This window comes from Eptatretus burgeri, chromosome 11 (genome assembly GCF_056783735.1).
Source record: "Eptatretus burgeri isolate ZD-2024b chromosome 11, Ebu_testis_v1, whole genome shotgun sequence".
NCBI classification, from domain to species: domain Eukaryota; kingdom Metazoa; phylum Chordata; class Myxini; order Myxiniformes; family Myxinidae; genus Eptatretus; species Eptatretus burgeri.
The window spans coordinates 36102322-36121189 of NC_140971.1; the positions used below are offsets into that span (position 1 = coordinate 36102322).

At 40.6% G+C, this 18868-nt stretch overlaps 1 protein-coding gene across 4 annotated transcripts in view; it reads left to right on the forward strand.

Moving 5' to 3' along the window:
• The window catches only part of LOC147016869 (zinc finger FYVE domain-containing protein 9-like), a 69193-nt gene that overhangs the window by 13139 nt on the left and 37186 nt on the right, over window positions 1-18868 (forward strand). For 2 of the 4 annotated variants that reach the window (XR_015049222.1, XM_085845998.1), the window contains exons 4-12: window positions 3998-4368; window positions 4535-4634; window positions 4888-5085; window positions 9661-9842; window positions 10595-10742; window positions 12850-12972; window positions 13075-13230; window positions 17787-18011; window positions 18322-18404. Coding sequence is in view for 3 of the 4 variants with exons in the window: in XM_085845998.1 (XP_085702124.1) it covers window positions 3998-4368; window positions 4535-4634; window positions 4888-5085; window positions 9661-9842; window positions 10595-10742; window positions 12850-12972; window positions 13075-13230; window positions 17787-18011; window positions 18322-18404 (1586 nt within the window). In the remaining variant the exon portion in view is untranslated. The remainder of the gene's footprint in view (window positions 1-3997; window positions 4369-4534; window positions 4635-4887; window positions 5086-9660; window positions 9843-10594; window positions 10743-12849; window positions 12973-13074; window positions 13231-17786; window positions 18012-18321; window positions 18405-18868) is intronic. The other 2 variants (XM_085845999.1, XM_085846000.1) reach the window with 2 other exon arrangements.

The following is an 18868-nucleotide window of genomic DNA, read 5'->3' on the forward strand; positions in this document are numbered from 1 at the left end:
GAAACGTTCCAGTGAGGAAACAGTGAAAGAGGGACGTTCTGAGTGGAGAGAGACGTTCCAGTGAGGAAACGGCAAAAGAGGGACGTTCTGAGTGGAGAGAAACGTTCCGGTGAGGAAACAGCGAAAGAGGGACGTTCTGAGTGGAGAGACGTTCGGAGAGGAAAAGAGATACGTTCTGAGATAGTAAAAAAGCGTGCACGAAAGAGGTACGAGAGAGAAGCGAGCAAGAAGCGGGTCTAGGCGTGCAAAAGAGGAGAATGAAGCACGCGTGTGGGTGTCTGGCCAGTGCCAACAGTGAGACTGTTCGTCCTGCCCAGAGCTTCGGCAAGCGAGCGTGTGGAATGGCATTCAAGACTGCCCGCGAGAGGCTGTACGACAAAGCTGGGTGCTGGCGACGGACGTGACACGCACGCACGCATTTCAGAACGTTTTTGCTTCACGGTGGACTTTTTGGTGAGCGAGACGATTTTCTCCCTCTCCCTTCCCCCTGAATGAGCCGTTGGGTACCCTTGTCTGTGTTTAGCTCTAAGTAAGTCAACCCCCGTTAAGCTTCTGCTCTTTGTCTCTTTCCTGGTATTTTGATTGATTTTGCTTCGAAATTCATTCTTTATTTACCTCAGCAAATAAAAAGCTCTCTTTATTTATTTATTTATTTATTTATTTTATTATTAATAAATTATTTGTTGATTTCCACCCTGTCCGTGTTTGTCCTTTCCTTCCATTGGTTTGGCATTGTTCGAACCGAGATGGACTGGGAGATAATTACCACAGATTTGACCAAAAAAATTGTCGGCATGCACCAGCGGTTAAAACACTCGGCCGCCCTAATTAAAATCTAATCGAGATAACATTGGTGCTTTGCCGAGGGCGCGCTCCCCGCTCAGGTAACCACGTGACCTCCAGTTAAACGGAATAATTAGACGGCGGACACTGGAACTCGTGGTTAACTGAGTGGCGTTCGTGGTTTTAAAACAACCCACCATACCACAACGTTAATTGTGAGCGGTGGCCCCAGGTCCGGCTCTACTGAGGACAACCGGGGATTAATCCCCCTGAGTGACAAGCTGGTGTCTCGGTACCCGTCACCGCAACTATATATATATATATATATATATATATATATATATATATATATATATATATATATATATATATATATATATATATATATATATATATATATATATATATATATATATATATATATATATATTACATACACAGAACAAATCGGGACACAATATAACAAAGGGAACAGCAGGAGAAAGGGGAAACATCAGCAGCACGGTGGATGTAGAAATTAGATTGAGATGGACAAACAAGGGATGCAGGTAATGATGAGGGGTAAGGGAGAATGCAAAGGGTGGACAATATGGATACATAAGCAAAATTGTGTTTGACCAGTTTGTAATTTTTGTCAAGGTCTGAGGAGAGGGGAGAGGTTGCTTCCTGTCTGTCAGAAGGATGAGCGATGTCATGGCAGAGAGTACAGTTATCAGCAAAGAGATAAAGAGGATTTTCCAGAGTCAGTGAGATCATTGATGAAGATTAGGAATAACATGGGGCCTAGAACGCTCACTTGTGGTCCTCCAGCCTTGACAGGGAGAGGAGATGAAAGGATTCTGTTGAGAGCCACATGTTGTTTATGAGAGTGGAGGAAGTCAGTCATCCAAGAGTAGAGTTGGTCTTGGATTCCACAGGCAGACAGTTTGGAGAACAAGGTAGGATGCCAGATTGTATCAAAAGCTCGAGATATGTCCAGAGAGATGGCCCTGATCTCATGTCTGATATTGAGGACCTACACCATTGTTGGGAGAGTAGAAGCAGCATGTCTATGGTGGAGGGACCAGGTTCAAGCCAAATTGATGATCTGAGATGAGGCTGTTGGAGAAAAGGAATGATTTTATGTCAACTGCGATGATGGACTCCATGACCTTACTGAAAATTGGGCTGTAGTTATGGGGATCTGTTTTTTGCACCTTTTTATGTAATGATGTGATGTTGGCTGATTTCCAATTTCCCAGGTGGATATAGGAGACCAGAAGCATTAAAAAAAAGCTGCGAACGAGTGAATGTAGAAGCAGGTCACACTTTATGACCCACAAATAGCGAATCCGTATATCACGGGGTCCAACAGTATATGATAGATAGCCTCTCCAGCGATGTATTTGGTATTTTCAGTTGCAGGTCTAATTTAAATATTTCTGGTCTAGGGTCTTACCACTGCAGGCTGGAGTTCTGGGGACTGTGATAGGCCACAGATGCTTTAGGTTTCTAGAGGGTCTGTCCTGCATTCTCAGCCATAAAATGACTTTTAATCATGCCAAAGTTTTTGTACTTTTTAAGCATAACCTAATTTCAAGAAATCTAAATTTGTTTGACCAACACTCTCCAGGCAGAAGTACCCATGTTGGCCCACCAAACACTGATCACCGCTTTGTGTCCGGGGAGTCAAAGAAACGTAAAATTGTCAAGGATTGCACCACGATCAATGTAGTAATCACCAGGGTTAGCCATGAGGTGAGGAACGCGTGGGTAAAGACACCGTACTGTAATCACCAATATTGTAATCACCGCTGTGACAAGTGAGGTAACACGAGATGAGGAAAGTGTGTGATAAAGTCTCCGCACTGTAATCACCAATATTGTAATCCCTTCAGTGGCACGACTTATCGACGAGTGAAGGGAAAAACGGGTACATCCGATTGGTCAGTGCCGTGACCAATCGACAAGTGAATATTACTGACATAGCTTCAGCCACACAAGCTCTATTTATTATAGTAGATAGATGTCTTTGAATATGCTGTGAAAACAGAAGACAATAAAAAATAGAGTGGCATTCCAGAAACTGCAGTTTATTTGTTTATGTGTAACTTTGTTTTTCTCTACGCCTTTGAACGTAACATACACTACAGAGTTCATAACTGAAATAAACCACTGCTTTTATCATTCAATAACTTAGCGATCCATTACTCCTGATGACATTACTCCTTGGCTAGCTTTGGTGTACTCCTGATAATTTAAACTGTTTTGTCAGCCCATGCGTCCAAATGGTGCATTACGTGGCCGAGTTCCAAACACCGTCTAAAACCACGCCGGCCATAAAGAAAATATTTACTCAAAGAACGTGCTGGAAATCTAACAGGCAGATGGAGAGGCTCGCCTTCAGGGGTAATTGTTTAATAAATAAAGGACAGACGGGATGAGAAAACGAGAAAGGAATAGATCCTCCGGATAGTGGCACTGAAATCTTGGAGTATGTATTGTATGTAAAGAAAATGGTAAAAACATACATCTTGTTTTTAATCACGGTTCCCTTGGAAGCCAAAAGCCTCCATGAGACCGACTTAACTGGATCGCTCCATTTGGCGTATCCTTCACTTGAAGGCAGCATGGGAATTTCCAGCAATTCCCGGAACATCCGGGCTGTCTTGGCGAAGGCTTCTGATTGGATAAATTGACCTTCGGGACTCTTCACAATAGTAATGGAAGAGGGCGTCGGACTCTTGGGAAAAGGGAAGTTATGGATTAATTATCGTTGACTACGTTTGGATGGGGCTTTGAAGTAAATCGTATAACAGGATCATTTCTGCATACATAGTTCAGTCTTTTATTTTTCATCAAAATTTTTTTCCATGAATTTAAAGTTTCTGACCGATCTAAATACATCCTGGTCTCTCTGATTTTTGCCACCATTTAATTGTTTTTCGAAGTGGGGACCATTTCTGTGTTGTTTTGTCCATTGTGTCCTAATGGCCTTGTTACTTGTGTTATGTCAAAGTGCAGTAATGTCCATCGCTATCTTGTATGTGATGCATCTACAAGTTGCTTTAACAACCTCGTACACAAGGAAAAATACAAACACTCAGGGTGGGGGTATCTGGCAGTGAGTTGAACGTCATGAGAAATGTGGAGCTAAACTAGTGGTAAAAGAACATTGCAATTTTACATTGTTTTGGAAGTGTTTTAAAAGACCATTTTCCTCCTTCATACCCAGTGTCTCCAATGATCAACCCAGTCTGCAATCTGGAGGGAGAAGCTGGCGTTGATATTGTGACAACACCTCTCTCTCCTGAAGGGGGTGCTCGACCAAAATGCCTGCAGAACTTGGCGCCTTCGCCCTTTAGTACGGAAGACTGGTCTGCAGCAGGTCTTGGGGTTGAGGACAATCGCAGGGAAACCAACCTGGTTACTGAATTTTCAACGCTTGATGTTGTTAGCGAGTTGGAAGAATGTACGTTGAGAGGTGCCCACCCCGGAAGTTCTGCTCCAACCTGGGTACCGGATGGCAAGGCACGGCACTGCATGCGATGTGAAAGCCGCTTCACCTTCACCCGGAGGAGGCATCACTGTCGTGCCTGTGGGAAGGTAATTTGCCCATAGTTGTCCTTTTGTTTGTTTGTTTATTTTTTAACAGAGCGTCACCCTGTCATTTATAATTATCGTGTGGGAAAACGTGTGAATCATTCATCAATTATTTTTCTGGAAACTTTCAACTCTTTCCCCCCCCCCAACCTCCACCTCCAAATGACAGGTATTTTGCGCGACTTGCTGTAGTCGGCGAGCAAGTCTTGCATACATGGACAGCCGTGAAGCACGCGTCTGCCTCGACTGTTATGCAGACATTATTCGGGGTACTTTTTGTTTTAATTCCCCCCTCTCCCCCTGTAATTCCACACTCCCTCAGCTGCAACACCTCAATGAATACATTTGTTTGAAATGGGACTGGAACAGGATTGGGAACTGAACAAATATATCTTAAAACCTTCGTGTGTGTGTGTGTGTGTGTGTGTGTGTGTGTGTGTGTGTGTGTGTGTGTGTGTGTGTGTGTGTGTGTGTGTGTGTGTGTGTGTGTGTGTGTGTGTGTGTGTGTGTGTGATATTCCAGCAAAGTCCACACAGGAAGCTCCCATCTCTGGCACCACTGTACCTCCCGCATGCTTTCCAAGTCCCAATCCCAGCAACCCAGCTGAGTACTGCTCTACAGTACCACCGTTGCAGCAGGCACAAGCTGATGGCACGCTGGCATCGCCGCCACCAACTGTCATGGTGCCAGTGTCTGTGCTGAAACATCCAGGAACTGACGGTGTGTGTGTGTGTGTTTTTTTTTTTCATTTTATTGTGTGTGTGTGTGTGTGTGTGTGTGTGTGTGTGTGTGTGTGTGTGTGTGTGTGTGTGTGTGTGTGTGTGTGTGTGTGTGTGTGTGTGTGTGTGTGAGATAACATAATACAATAATTACCAACTTCTGCTGGCCTGGTGTTGGCTTAATGGTTGAGGTGGCTGGCTTAAAACCTTAGAGTCCTGTATTAGAGCCCCTGTCACACCGTTAAAATAACACCAGGTGGGTTCATTCAGCCCCTTGCCAAAGGAGAGGGTATTGCATTAGCATCCATTTGTCTGTCTGTTTTTCTGCACAGAACTTTCGTGTTTTTCTCCACAATCACTTGTCGGATTGAAACGAAATTTTCACCATAAGAGTGAATACTCGTGTAGAATGTTTTAATGATGATTATGATTTCACAGGTCACGTAGTGTGGCAGCGATGTTGGAAAATCCCAAAGAACTCTGGACCTCTTTATCTCAAACTGCACCGTCAAAAATTTAAACTTGTTCATATAGCAAGTACCCCTCATGGGGAATGTGATTAAAAAATTTTTTTTTTATGATTTCACAGGTGCCTTCGTTATTACATCATTGCATATGTAGAACGCTACATCTGATCAGTATGAAAAATTTTGAGGATTATCTCGGGATGAAATGGTCCACAGAAATTTTTTTTGATGAATTCATCAGTCATGTGATTCTGCAGCCAAATTGTTTTTGTTTTTTTTAAACCTTCAAAAATCTTCTTCTCTGAGTGGCTGAACAGATCGAGGTGACACTTTACACGTATGACTGCCTATCCATGAGCAACAAAAGGTTCACACACATGATGTCGTAGGCCACATGGTTTGGCAGCCATATTGGATTTACCCTAAAACGTATAAAAAAATCTTCTTCTCCAGAAAGGTTGGACAGATCAAGATCCAGAAAGGCTGGACTTCACACGAAAATTTCCCAAGCCTTGAGTCTACAAATTTATGAAGGAATAATTGATAGGTCACATGGAAGAAGTAGCCATATTTGATGGAAGAAAAATATTAATGTTTTCTCTGGAACTGCTTGATCAATTGATGTGAAACTTCACAATCATGATCTAGTAGTGATGGGGAATATGTGCTGCAAATTTCAACTTGATTGGACACATAGTCTGGTAACCAGAATTTGTTTTTGTTTTTTGAAATGGGTTCCTTTTTTTTTAATTTGTTAAAAAAAAAAATAAGGCTCACTTGGCTGTGCCTGGATGGGTTTGAGGGTAGAGGAGTAGCAGCTGAAAGGTGAATCCTATCCAGGTTATTCCTGATGACTTCATCTTTGCTTTTTGCTTGTTTGGGATCCTTCTGATTACTCCAATGCAGGACTGTACTTATTTGGTCTTCAATTTGATTTTAATCGAATTTACTTTAAGCCCATTCTAAATTCAATTGAATAATAATAAAAAAAATATCATGGGTCATGGTCAGGTGTTTCATCAAAGCAGGAAGTCTTGGTACCTGGTCATCACTGCCAGTGGTTTTTAAGTGGCAGTTGTAGTTATGTCTCTTATTCATTATGTAACATACCAGTACACAAAATACACCACACAAAAGTACACAAACCACACAAAACATGTCCTGGTGAGGGTCTGCAATCTCTGATTGTTCTTTTTCTTGTTAAGTTATGTTCCTGCCCTCATGGTGACTACTTAGTGTTGCAAAATTTCCAGGTGTGGATGTTTTGGAGCTTATGAACCCATTTGGCAAAATCGGTAATTTCTGAACCTGCACTCATTTTCTCTGCTTTCCTTTTTGTTTTTTTGTTACCTCTGCCACCGAAGGTGAACAGAAAGGTTATGTTTCCACCCTTGTCTGTTGATTTGTTTGTTTGTGAGCCCGATATCTCAAAAAGTTGGTGACGGATTCAGACGAAATTAGGTGTACAATGTTGGGTGTGTGACGAGGACGAATTGATTATTTTTGGTAAAGATTCAGATCCAGATCCGGATACTCGAGTTTTTAAGTGATTCTTCACCATTGAGAGATGGAGCCAAAAATGACGACATCTAGCATGATATTTCAAAACGTTAAGTTGGATTATGACAAAACATGGTGGATGAGTTGGGTCGGTGACAAGAACAAACCGATTACATTTTGGTTCACGTCCGGATGCAGATCCGGCCTCTCAGTAGCATATAAAACGTAAACTGTTCGGCCTGGTGGAGGTACACTACCGGTCAAAAGTTTTAGAACACCCCCATTTTTCAGTTTTACTGAAATTTAAGCAGTTCAAGTCCAGTGAATAACCTGAAATGGTACAAAGCTAAGCGGTAAATTGCCAGAGGTTAAAAAAAAGTTTAGGTTACCAAAAACTGAAAAATAATGTAAATTTCAGAGTTGCTAAAAAAGGCCCTTTTTCAGGGAACAAGTAATGGGTTAGCAACTGCAGCAATGGAATTAAATGAAGCCTTGAAAGATAATGCAAACAATTCCTCCAGGTGTCCCAACTTTTGTTGATTAGTTACAAACCCTCTGTCTGTATAAAAGCAGTGTTGGAACAGACTGTGTTGCTACACCCTCTGAAGCATTATTTGGACAATATTGCATTGCAAGAAGTAGTATATTCTATCATAATGGTGAGAAAATGACAATTAACAAAGGAAGACAGACAGACCATTATAACCCTTAGAAATGTCTGTCTTTCCTTTCGAGAAATTGCAAAGGAAGCCAAGGTGTCAGTGAGTACATTTTTCTACACCATCAAAAGGCACTTGGAAACTGGAGGAAGCTCTGACAGGATGAGGCCTGGCAGACCCAAAGCCATAACACAATCGGAAGACAAGTTTCTGAGAGTCAACAGCTTGCGTGATAAGCAGCTCACAGGACAGCAGCTTCAGGCACAGCTTAACGCTGGTCGAAGTATGGAAGTCTCAATTTCAACTGTGAAGAGAAGACTTCGAGCTGCAGGTTTGACAGGTCAAGTGGCAGTAAGAAAGCCATTGCTAAGATGGCAAAATAAGAAAAAAGAGGCTTGCCTGGGCTATGAAGCACTGCCAGTGGACTACTGAAAGCTGGAAGAAAGTCTTATGGATCGATGAATCAAAATTTGAAATCTTCGGTTCATCACGCAGGGTTTTTGTATGCCATCGAGTAGGCGAAAGGATGGTTCCTCAGTGTGTGACCCCAACTGTCAAGCATGGAGGAGGAAGCGTGATGATCTGGGGCTCTTTTGCTGGATCCAGAGTTGGCGACTTGCACAGAGTGACTGGCACCCTGAACCAAAAAGGCCACCACAGCATTTTGCAGTGCCAGGCAATACCCTCTGGTCTACGCCAAGTTGGTCAGGGGTTAATCCTACAGCAAGGTAATGACTCAAACCTTACCTCCAGGCTATGTCAGAACTACTTCAGAAGAAAAGAATAAGACTGTGGGCTTCAAATCATGGAATGGCCAGCACAGTCTCCATACTTAAACCCCATCGAGCTGGTTTGAGATGAACTGCACAGAAGGGTGAAAGCAAAGCAACCTGCACGTGCAACACATTTGTGGGAACTTCTGCAACAGTGTTGGGAAGATTTTTCCGAACAATATTTGATTTCCATTGTAGAAAGAATGCCACGAGTATGTTCGGCTGTTATATCTGCAAAAGGTGGCTACTTTGATGAGTCAAAAATTTCGATTAAATTTTGTTCAACAAAACGATTCCATGATTTTTTTTTTTATCTGCAATTGTTTATTTGTTCTGTGCTTTAATTTCAGAGTACATTGAAACATGAAACTGCTTAAATTTCAGTAAAAACTGGAAAAATGGGTGTGTTCTAAAACTTTTGACCGGTAGTGTATGTGCTCTACCAAGTGCTGTTCTAGGTTCCATCTGTTTTTCTACTCCCTGTTTGCAAGTGGGAAATTTTTGAGGCTTATTCTTCATTTGGTGAAAAGTAAAGTTTTATAATACCAATTAAGCTGTTGTTCGTTAGATGATTTGCAAGTGACCTTTAAAATGTACTTTGGGACCAGAATATACTTCCTGCTTGGCAGTTGGTGAATTTTTCTTTTCCATTTACTGGTTTGGCAAGAGCTTGGGAGGTTTCCAGTGTGTGGCTAATGCAGTTAGCAGAAGGTTGTTCATACCTTGGGTATCATTTGTTACCTGAAGGTCATCCAAACTTGTGTCAACATTGGTGACACTTTTTTGGAATGTGAGTCATGTTCTGTTTGTCATTGCGGATTAACTTGTGTACTATTTCAGTAATTTGAAGTTTTCCAAGCTCAAATGATTTCTTATTTTCGTAAAAACATTTTGGATTTCTTATCACTGTAAATGATTACTTTTATAAACTTATTAAAACTGAAAATCATGATCATAAAGTACTGAATTTGTAATTGTGGAATAACAAAGGATGGCACCCTCCATAGGATTGCGATTTTCGTGAATCTCGATTATTTGTTTAAAATAAATAAGTAAGTCTCTTCAATCGTGACATGGCGAGGTAGTGTGAGGATATCATTATTTTTGGCAGAATGGAATGTTGCTGGATTTGTGTAGGTTGTTGATTGACAGTTGTCTGACATGTGCGTTAGTGCAGGTTCCCAAGCACGTGAGTCACGGCGCGTTTGGTTCGCAGACGGCTTGCTGCCTAACGGGGAAGTTGCTGACACAACACGACTGGTTAGTCACCCGTCTCTACCTCCAAGGCAGCCACACGACCCTGGAGACAACAGTGTAGGCGAGGAGACGAGAGGAACACCTGATGGCCGAGGCACTGAGGTGATGGCTTTTGTTTTGGTTTCTGTTTCATCTCCATGTTGATGATATCTACAAATTGCACCCGAAAAAATAACATACAATTTTAGTCTCTGATTAACCATTCACATATATGCCTTGCATTCCATTTTCCTCATTTCCTACTCATTGCCTCCCGATCTCTTTCTCCTACTCTTCTTTTACCTCCACATTGTGCAAGCACTTTTCATGCATACAGTATTGCAAAAACATTGTGCCTTCATGAGTTTTCATGCATACCTGCTGAAACAGTTAAAAAATTGCCATTGGCCCATTTCTACAGGTCATCTTACTGTCGCTGTCCAGATCCTCAAGGCAATTTCGTCGGTGGTGTAACTTTGATGTCTCATCTTTTTTTCAGAAATCAAAAGCCAGATCACAAAGCCATTGTTTGCACAGAAGCGTTAGCTACACAAACTAATTTTAATTATGAGCTATGTGTTCATCTACATTTGTGAAAAATTTGCTTTCCTTATTTTTGCATTGCCCAAATGTTGAATTGGATTGTCAGGTCAATAATAAAAATAAATTTGTTCTCATGAATCCACTTTTGCTTGGAAGCATGAGTGACCACATAATATATGCCCCTCTTTCATACATCATTCTCTTTTTTGTTGTTATTGGTTGTGTGGTATTATGTACCATGTATTGGTACAATGGGCAGGAATGATGGCAATCTGCTTTGACTGATGCCATCTGTCACCTTTCCAACTTTGTTTCAATGCTTGCCACTTCAGTCTTCTTCTGTTGGGCATCCAGCACTGACGGTATTGACTGGCAGCCATCCTGCAGTGGTGGGGAGCCCAGTCGGGAAGGGGATTAATCTTATTCCAGAAGATGAAGAAGGTCTTCCTCCCATCCTCATCTCTACAGGAGTTAAAGGAGGTAGGTGATAATTCTACAGGCGTTTGTTGTATACAAAAGTCGAGGCTCAGAGAATTGTGAGGTGACAGAGTAAAAAGCCAATGTACTGACAGTGGGGCCACAGTTTGACACAACAAGCATGGGAAAAGAGGAAACAAAGGGTGGGAGGAAACCCAATAGCCTGTGAGTAAGAGGGTTTGCTTAGGTATGGTTAATGGAGATAGACAGATTGCGGGTAGAGATGGAGGATGACACGATATGGTGATTCACATGCTTGAAGCCTTGGAGAGGAAGAGTGTGATTGAACCACCTCTGGATGGCAGTTCAACAAATGGGAGAAAAGAGTGGTGGTGGGAGGAAAGCCTTGATTTTGGGGAACTTAACCCAGAAGGGGTGTGCTGGAAGGAATGCGTGTGCCTCAGAGGAGCTGGGTGTATGGAAGGGTCGGATGTAAAGTTAAGAGGGCAAAGGAAGCCAGGTGGGAGGAAAGGCAGTAAAAAAAAAACAAACAACAACAAAAAAAAAAACAGAGGCCACCAACCTGTCTGCAAGGAGAGAGCAGCTGGCCCTGTGCTTAAGCCTCATTGCAGGAGATGCCAATAATGCCGAGAGCCACATATTCCACAGAATCCAGGAGAGACTGACACAATGTCCCAACCCTAATTCAGAGGGGAGAGCAATATTCTACTGAACTATGGACAAAGGCTTTGTAGGTTGTGAACAGTGTCTAACCCCCAAGGAACGACAGAGGACATCCAGCACACAGGCATCCCTGCAGCCCAAACACACCACTTGATTGGCCCTGGAGAGCCTATGGCCAATGGCGAGGCCGAAAAGTTGAAGAGAGCAAGCCACTCCCAATGCTTGACTATGGACACAGGCGAGTTTCTTTGATGATCCTTGCAGAACAACAGGGTGAGACTAAGATTCGTCAGGATTGAAAGACATATTCCACCCATCAGACAGCATCCACTCAACCACAGAGCAGCAGAGTGACACAGCTGCTGTCTGCCTGTAATTGGTATGGGGTACTATATGACACAATGGAGTCATTCGTAAAAAAAATGAAGATTGTCTAGTGTATGGAAGAGGCTGCCCATGCCGAATGGGAACAAGACCCAGCCCCAGGTACCACCCAATTGTCCTGTGGGATTAGAGGAGTGGAGAGGGCCCGACTGACAGCAACATGATTATGGGCATGCCAAAAATAAGTCTGAAAGCAAGGTGTGAAGGTGGTCCTACACGTCACAGGAAGCTAGCCCATCAAGCAAGCCAGCACATCTGACTGCGTTGAATGCCCAAGACAGATTGAGGTAGATGGTCGCAACCAGCTGCCCGATATTTATGGCTTCCAATCATTTCCAAGAGAAGAGTAGAATCGTGTCCAGAACTAACCCCCACCCTCCTCCCACAGACGAGAGTGATGCCCACCGACCTCTTAGCAGATTGGAGGTGGCCAATGTAGGACAGACCAAAAATCACAGACAGGAGAGGCAAGTGCAGCAGAGCAGAACTCAAGCGCATTCGCACCAGCATCACTCAGGTCCATCACTGAAGCAGGATTGCTCGAGAGAACATTCTACATCCTTATGATTGAGGATACAAAGTCCAGTATATAGTGTGTACGGGGTAGTGTTGTAGGAGGGTAAGAGAGAGACAGAGCAGGATGAGCTTTGAGCGTGAAACCTATCAGCAAACTCCAATCCGAGGCACTCTGTCCTTTCTCGAGCTGAGCCTGTGGTGATGGTATGTTCCTGATCGATGAATGGATGGATCCATGAATTATTGTTTTGTATTTTATTTGACCCATTTAAACTTTTTAAAAATCGTATCTTTATCCTTCACAGTTTATTAAAAAAAAAAAAAAAAAAAAAAAAAAAAAATATATATATATATATATATATATATATATATATATATATATATATATATATATATATATATATATATATATATATATCTTTTTTCTATTTGTTGATATCTGAACGGACATGTTAAATCGTATAATACTATCATTGATATAAACTTTTTCAAATCTGCTTGGCCATTCCACATTCTCCCATTTGGATGGTTATTCAATAGTACTGCTTTGTGGCATTTTCTCTCTCCACTCTTCTACGCTCTGCAGACTACACAGTTGAAGAACGACCGCACCCACATGGATTAGTCAGAGTGCTTGAAGAAGAGGGTGCCGAGCCAATGGTGTTTGTCCTAAATGCCAACCTGCTTGTCAGTTTGACAATCATAAACTGTGAGTCTACCTCTTTGCTCCTCACCATCTAGTATTCTAGTGTGATGTTTTTATGCTTGCTTCTTCTTGTGCATTTACCAAATTTGTCTTGCGAGTGGGCAGATGCTAACCGGCGGTGCTGGGCATTTTGCACTCGTGGCTTGAATGCTGTGGGACAGCCGGAATTGCTGTTGCTGCTGCAAGTACTTTCAGGAGAGAGAGTGCTTCCCAAAGATGTGTTTGTTCATTTCCTGCACGTGTACCAGGATGCAGTAAAAGGTGTACTTTGGTTACATATTGTCCCACCTCACTCATGTTTTGCCCTGTTCTTGCTCGTGTCCAAACCCACCTACCTTTCATGTGATGCCCTCTAATTTTCTTCCATCTGATCTGGCTGATTTGGATCCCAGCCTATGAGCTACTTGCCAACAATCCATCATTTTACTTGTTTCTCATCTCAATTTTTTTTAATTTGGTTCTCTCATGACAGCTGTAAATCTGACTCAAGAGAAATATGTACGTCCTTAGTTCATAAACGCAATACTATAAAGTAAACCCTCAAATATTGTGGGTTTCAACCAATCATGGGCTACCTATTGTGTTCTGGTTTCGTTATCGCGGGATTTCATTTTGGCCGATCGCAGTTTTTGAGTTGAGACGAGTCAACGTTTGCATCAGCGTGTATGCTTACCTCCCATTATGAGCCTTTTGTTTCTCGTGCAGAGTTTTTAATGAGCCCAAATGTAAAATGGACAAAATTAGTTGTGCTAAAAGGTAGAGAAAGGTTGTAACATTGTGCAAAAAAATTGAGTTGTTAGATTGGTTAGCAAGAGGAGAATGTGCGGCATCTGTGGGCCACCATTATGGGATCAAATAATTCACTGTGCGGTGTATCTGTAAAAGTGAGTAAAATATCCATGCAAGTGTTGCCGCCAACACTCCACAAAGCACAAAAGTGTTGTTCCAGTCCCCTGATCCTCTTATTGAAAGGATGGTAAAAGTGCTTGATGATTGGATCGAGGCTCAGACAGAGAAAAAAGTGCTTTTGAGTGGACTCGTGATACGGGACAAATTGTTGCGGATTGACCAACGTTTCCACAAGGCACCCGGGGTTGAAGACTTCAGTTCAACCATGGTTTCCTACAAGTTCCACACCAGCAAGGGCTGGTTTGAGAAATTCAAAAGGGGATTTGACCTCTATCATGTAAAATTAGTCTGGGAAGCAGCATCGGCAGACCATGATGCTGCAAAAAAACTACCCACAACAGCTTATCGAAATAATTGAGGTGAAGGGATTTATGCCATAGCAGATCTTTAACACTGACGAGACAGGATTATTTTGGAAGAGGATGCCATCTGATACTTTCCTCTCCAAGCAGGAAAGATCTGTTCTGGGGTTCAAGGTAAGGTGGTTAAGCATTGACTTACCCTTCTCCTTTGTGGCAATGCTGTCGGCGACTTCATTGTAAAGCTAATGCTGCTATTCCGATTGCTGAATCCCACTCTCCGCTCCCCCCTTCTCCGCTCCCTACTTCCCCGACCCTCCTGCCTGCTCCAACAGGATAATCATCCCAAGCTAAGTCTTGTGGTGTCTTTATGGCAGAGTACGTAATATTCATAGCCTCACCCACCTTGCTGTTTTATAAAAATCACCTCGCTGTTTGTAAAAATCACCTCGGTGTTTGGTAAAAATCACCTCTCTGTTTTAAAAAATCACCTCTCTGTTTTATAAAAATAACCTCTCTGTTTTGTAAAAATCACCTCACTGTTTTGTAAAAATCACCTCGCTGTTTTGTAAAAATCACCTCGCTGTTTTGTAAAAATCACCTCGCTGTTTGGTAAAAATCACCTCTCTGTTTGGTAAAAATCACCTCTCTCTTTTATAAAAAATATCACCTCTTTTATAAAAAATATCACCTCTCTTTTATAAAAATATTTACCTCTGTTTTATAAAAATCACCTCTGTTTTATAAAAATCACCTCTGTTTTATAAAAATCACCTCTGTTTTATAAAAATCACCTCTGTTTTATAAAAATCACTTCTGTTTTATAAAAATCACTTCTGTTTTATAAAAATCACTTCTATTTTATAAAAATCACCTCTGTTTTGTAAAAATCACCTTGCTGTTTGGTAAAAATCACCTCGTTTTGTAAAAATCACCTCACTGTTTTGTAAAAAAAAATCACCTCTCTGTTTTGTAAAAATCACCTCGCTGTTTTGTAAAAATCACCTCGCTGTTTGGTAAAATTCACTTCTGTTTTATAAAAATCACCTTGCTGTTTGGTAAAAATCACCTTGTTGTTTGGTAAAAATCACCTCGCTGTTTGGTAAAAATCACTTCTGTTTTATAAAAATCACCTTGCTGTTTGGTAAAAATCACCTTGTTGTTTGGTAAAAATCACCTTGCTGTTTGGTAAAAATCACCTCGTTTTGTAAAAATCACCTCACTGTTTTGTAAAAAAAAAATCACCTCTCTGTTTTATTAAAACAATCACCTCGCTGTTTTGTAAAAATCACATCTCTTTTATAAAAATCACCTCGCTGTTTTGTAAAAATCACCTCGCTGTTTTGTAAAAATCACCTCGCTGTTTGGTAAAAATCACTTCTGTTTTATAAAAATCACCTCTGTTTTGTAAAAATCACCTCTGTTTTGTAAAAATCACCTTGCTGTTTGGAAAAAATCACCTCGTTTTGTAAAAATCACCTCGTTTTGTAAAAATCACCTCACTCTTTTGTAAAAAAAAAATCACCTCTCTGTTTTATAAAAATCACATCTCTATTTTGTAAAAATCACATCTCTGTTTTATAAAAATCACCTCACTGTTTTGTAAAAATGACCTCGCTGTTTGGTAAAAATCACTTCTGTTTGGTAAAAATCACCTCGTTTTGTAAAAATCACCTCACTGTTTTGTAAAAGAAAAAATCACCTCTCTGTTTTATAAAAACAATCACCTCGCTGTTTTGTAAAAATCACCTCTTTTGTAAAAATCACCTCGCTGTTTTGTAAAAATCACCTCGTTTTGTAAAAATCACCTCGTTTTGTAAAAATCACCTCACTCTTGTAAAAAAAAAAACACCTCTCTGTTTTATAAAAATCACCTCTATTTTGTAAAAATCACCTCGCTGTTTTGTAAAAATCACCTCGCTGTTTGGTAAAAATCACCTCTCTGTTTTGGTAAAAATCACCTCTCTGTTTGGTAAAAAAATCACCTCGCTGTTTTGTTAAAATCACCTCGCTGTTTTGTAAAAAATCACCTCTTTGTTTTGTAAAAATCACCTCTCTGTTTGGTAAAAGAAAATCACCTCGCTGCTTTGTAAGAATCACCTCGCTGCTTTGTAAGAATCACCTCGCTGTTTTGTAAGAATCACCTCGCTGTTTTGTTTAAAAAAAACACCTCGCTGTTTTGTTTAAAAAAAACACCTCGCTGTTTTGTTTAAAAAAAACACCTCGCTGTTTTGTTTAAAAAAAACACCTCGCTGTTTTGTTTAAAAAAAACACCTCGCTGTTTTGTTTAAAAAAAACACCTCGCTGTTTTGTTTAAAAAAAACACCTCGCTGTTTTGTTTAAAAAAAACACCTCGCTGTTTTGTTTAAAAAAAAACACCTCGCTGTTTTGTTTAAAAAAAAAACACCTCGCTGTTTTGTTTAAAAAAAACACCTCGCTGTTTTGTTAAAAAAAAAAAACACCTCGCTCTTTTGTTTCAAAAAAAACACCTCGCTGTTTTGTTTCAAAAAAATCACCTCGCTGTTTTGTTTAAAAAATCACCTCGCTGTTTTGTTTAAAAAATCACCTCGCTGTTTTGTTAAAAAAATCACCTCGCTGTTTTGTTAAAAAAATCACCTCGCTGTTTTGTTAAAAAAAATCACCTCGCTGTTTTGTTTCATAAAAACACATCGCTGTTTTGTTAAAAAATCACCTCGCTGTTCTGTTAAAAAATCACCTCACTGTTCTGTTAAAAAATCACCTCGCTGTTCTGTTAAAAAATCACCTCGCTGTTCTGTTAAAAAATCACCTCGCTGTTCTGTTAAAAAATCACCTCGCTGTTCTGTTAAAAAATCACCTCGCTGTTCTGTTAAAAAATCACCTCGCTGTTCTGTTAAAAAATCACCTCGCTGTTCTGTTAAAAAATCACCTCGCTGTTCTGTTAAAAAATCGCCTCGCTGTTTTGTTAAAAAATCACCTCGCTGTTCTGTTAAAAAAAAATCACCTCGCTGTTCTGTTAAAAAATCACCTCGCTGTTTTGATAAAAAAATCACCTCGCTGTTTTGATAAAAAAAAAATCACCTCACTGTTTTGTTTAAAAAATCACCTCACTCTTTTGATAAAAAATCACCTCGCTGTTTTGTTAAAAAAACACCTTGCTGTTTTGTAAAAATGACCTCTGTTTTCTAAAAAATCATCTCTGTTTTATAAAAATCAACTTTGTTTTATAAAAATCACCTCTGATAAAATCACCTTGCTGTTTTGTAAAAAAATCACCTTGCTATTTTGTTCAAAAATCACCTTGCTGTTTTGTAAAAAAAATCACCTCGCTGTTTTGTAAAAAAAAAAATCACCTCACTGTTTTATAAAAATCACCTCGCTGTTTTTTATATAAATGACAAAGGGTACAATGAAATCCATAGACAGTCGGGCAGGACAATTCATGTGCACAACCAGGGCATGAGCGAAGAGGGAAGGAAACAATCACCTGTGATTAGATATGGAGGGCTAGTTGGGTTAATAAGAATAACAATCATGAGAAAGAAGGAACAAATGAGCAAAAAAAAAACATCTTTAATGAAACTATAAAGCATTTTCACTTTTTGACAGCATTTTGCTTACTCTTTCCAGGGAAATCTATATCCAATCTGAAACATTCGTTTCTTGGCGGTGGCCTTCTGAACAGTCGTGAACACGCAGGCTTCCTGTATGTGGAACGCACATGCCAGCCATTGCCTGAAATGGCGCTGCCTGCACCACCTTTTCTCTTTGCCATTCTTGTGCAAAAGTGGGAAGCACCCTGGGCTAAACTCTTTCCTCTGCGCCTCATGCTGCGACTTGGAGCTGAGTTCCGATGTAAGTGCTTTGTCACACGAACTGTTCTCCCTCTTTCAGCTTTTCTTTCATTTCATACCACCTGGGTCTTTGTGTGCATCACAACATTTGATACCAAATCTCTCCACATCCAAATAACTCTTGGGAGTCCCTCTGGTTAAGATTGCTACTCTCTGTGGAGAATACTGGAGGCTTTCTTCAACATTGTGCTTTCTATTTTTATTGCTCCGTCTTATGGGTGTGATCGCAGTAATTATTCTAAATGCTGATATGATCATCTTGGAAGTTGTCAATTTGTATAGCTTTTACAGTATCTTTGTGTTGCCCACAGTTTATCCTTGTCCACTCTTCAGTGTCCGCTTTAGAAAGCCATTATTTGGAGAGACTGGCCATACCATAATGAATCTGCTCGCAGTAAGTGCCTTCACAGTTGATGTACTTTGATGATGGGATGCTTTCATTTGTTCACACTGCATTCTATTGCTGTTGTTATTAATACTGTTGTCAAACATTTGTCAATACTGTTGTCATCATAAAAAAACAACCTTTTTTTACAAGGTGCTGGTTATTCTGGCAAAATGATGCCAATAGACAGTGGGCTATAGCCGTTTTTCATGTTTTGTGTTCAAGTTCTTTAATCCCCACCTGGGAAGTACCCACAATATTTTAGCCTGCACATGAAGCGCAAAGCGAGGTTAAGCAATTAGTTCACTGTCATCTGTCTCCAGACATCAGTCTATGATAACACGCGGGTTATAAAATGTGACCTGATAATACATTCGCATATTCGTGGATTTTTTTGTCATAATTGATGTCATAATTGCATACGTCAAATGCTTTATCCCATCAGTATGATAAATTTTGAGGGTCATCTAGGA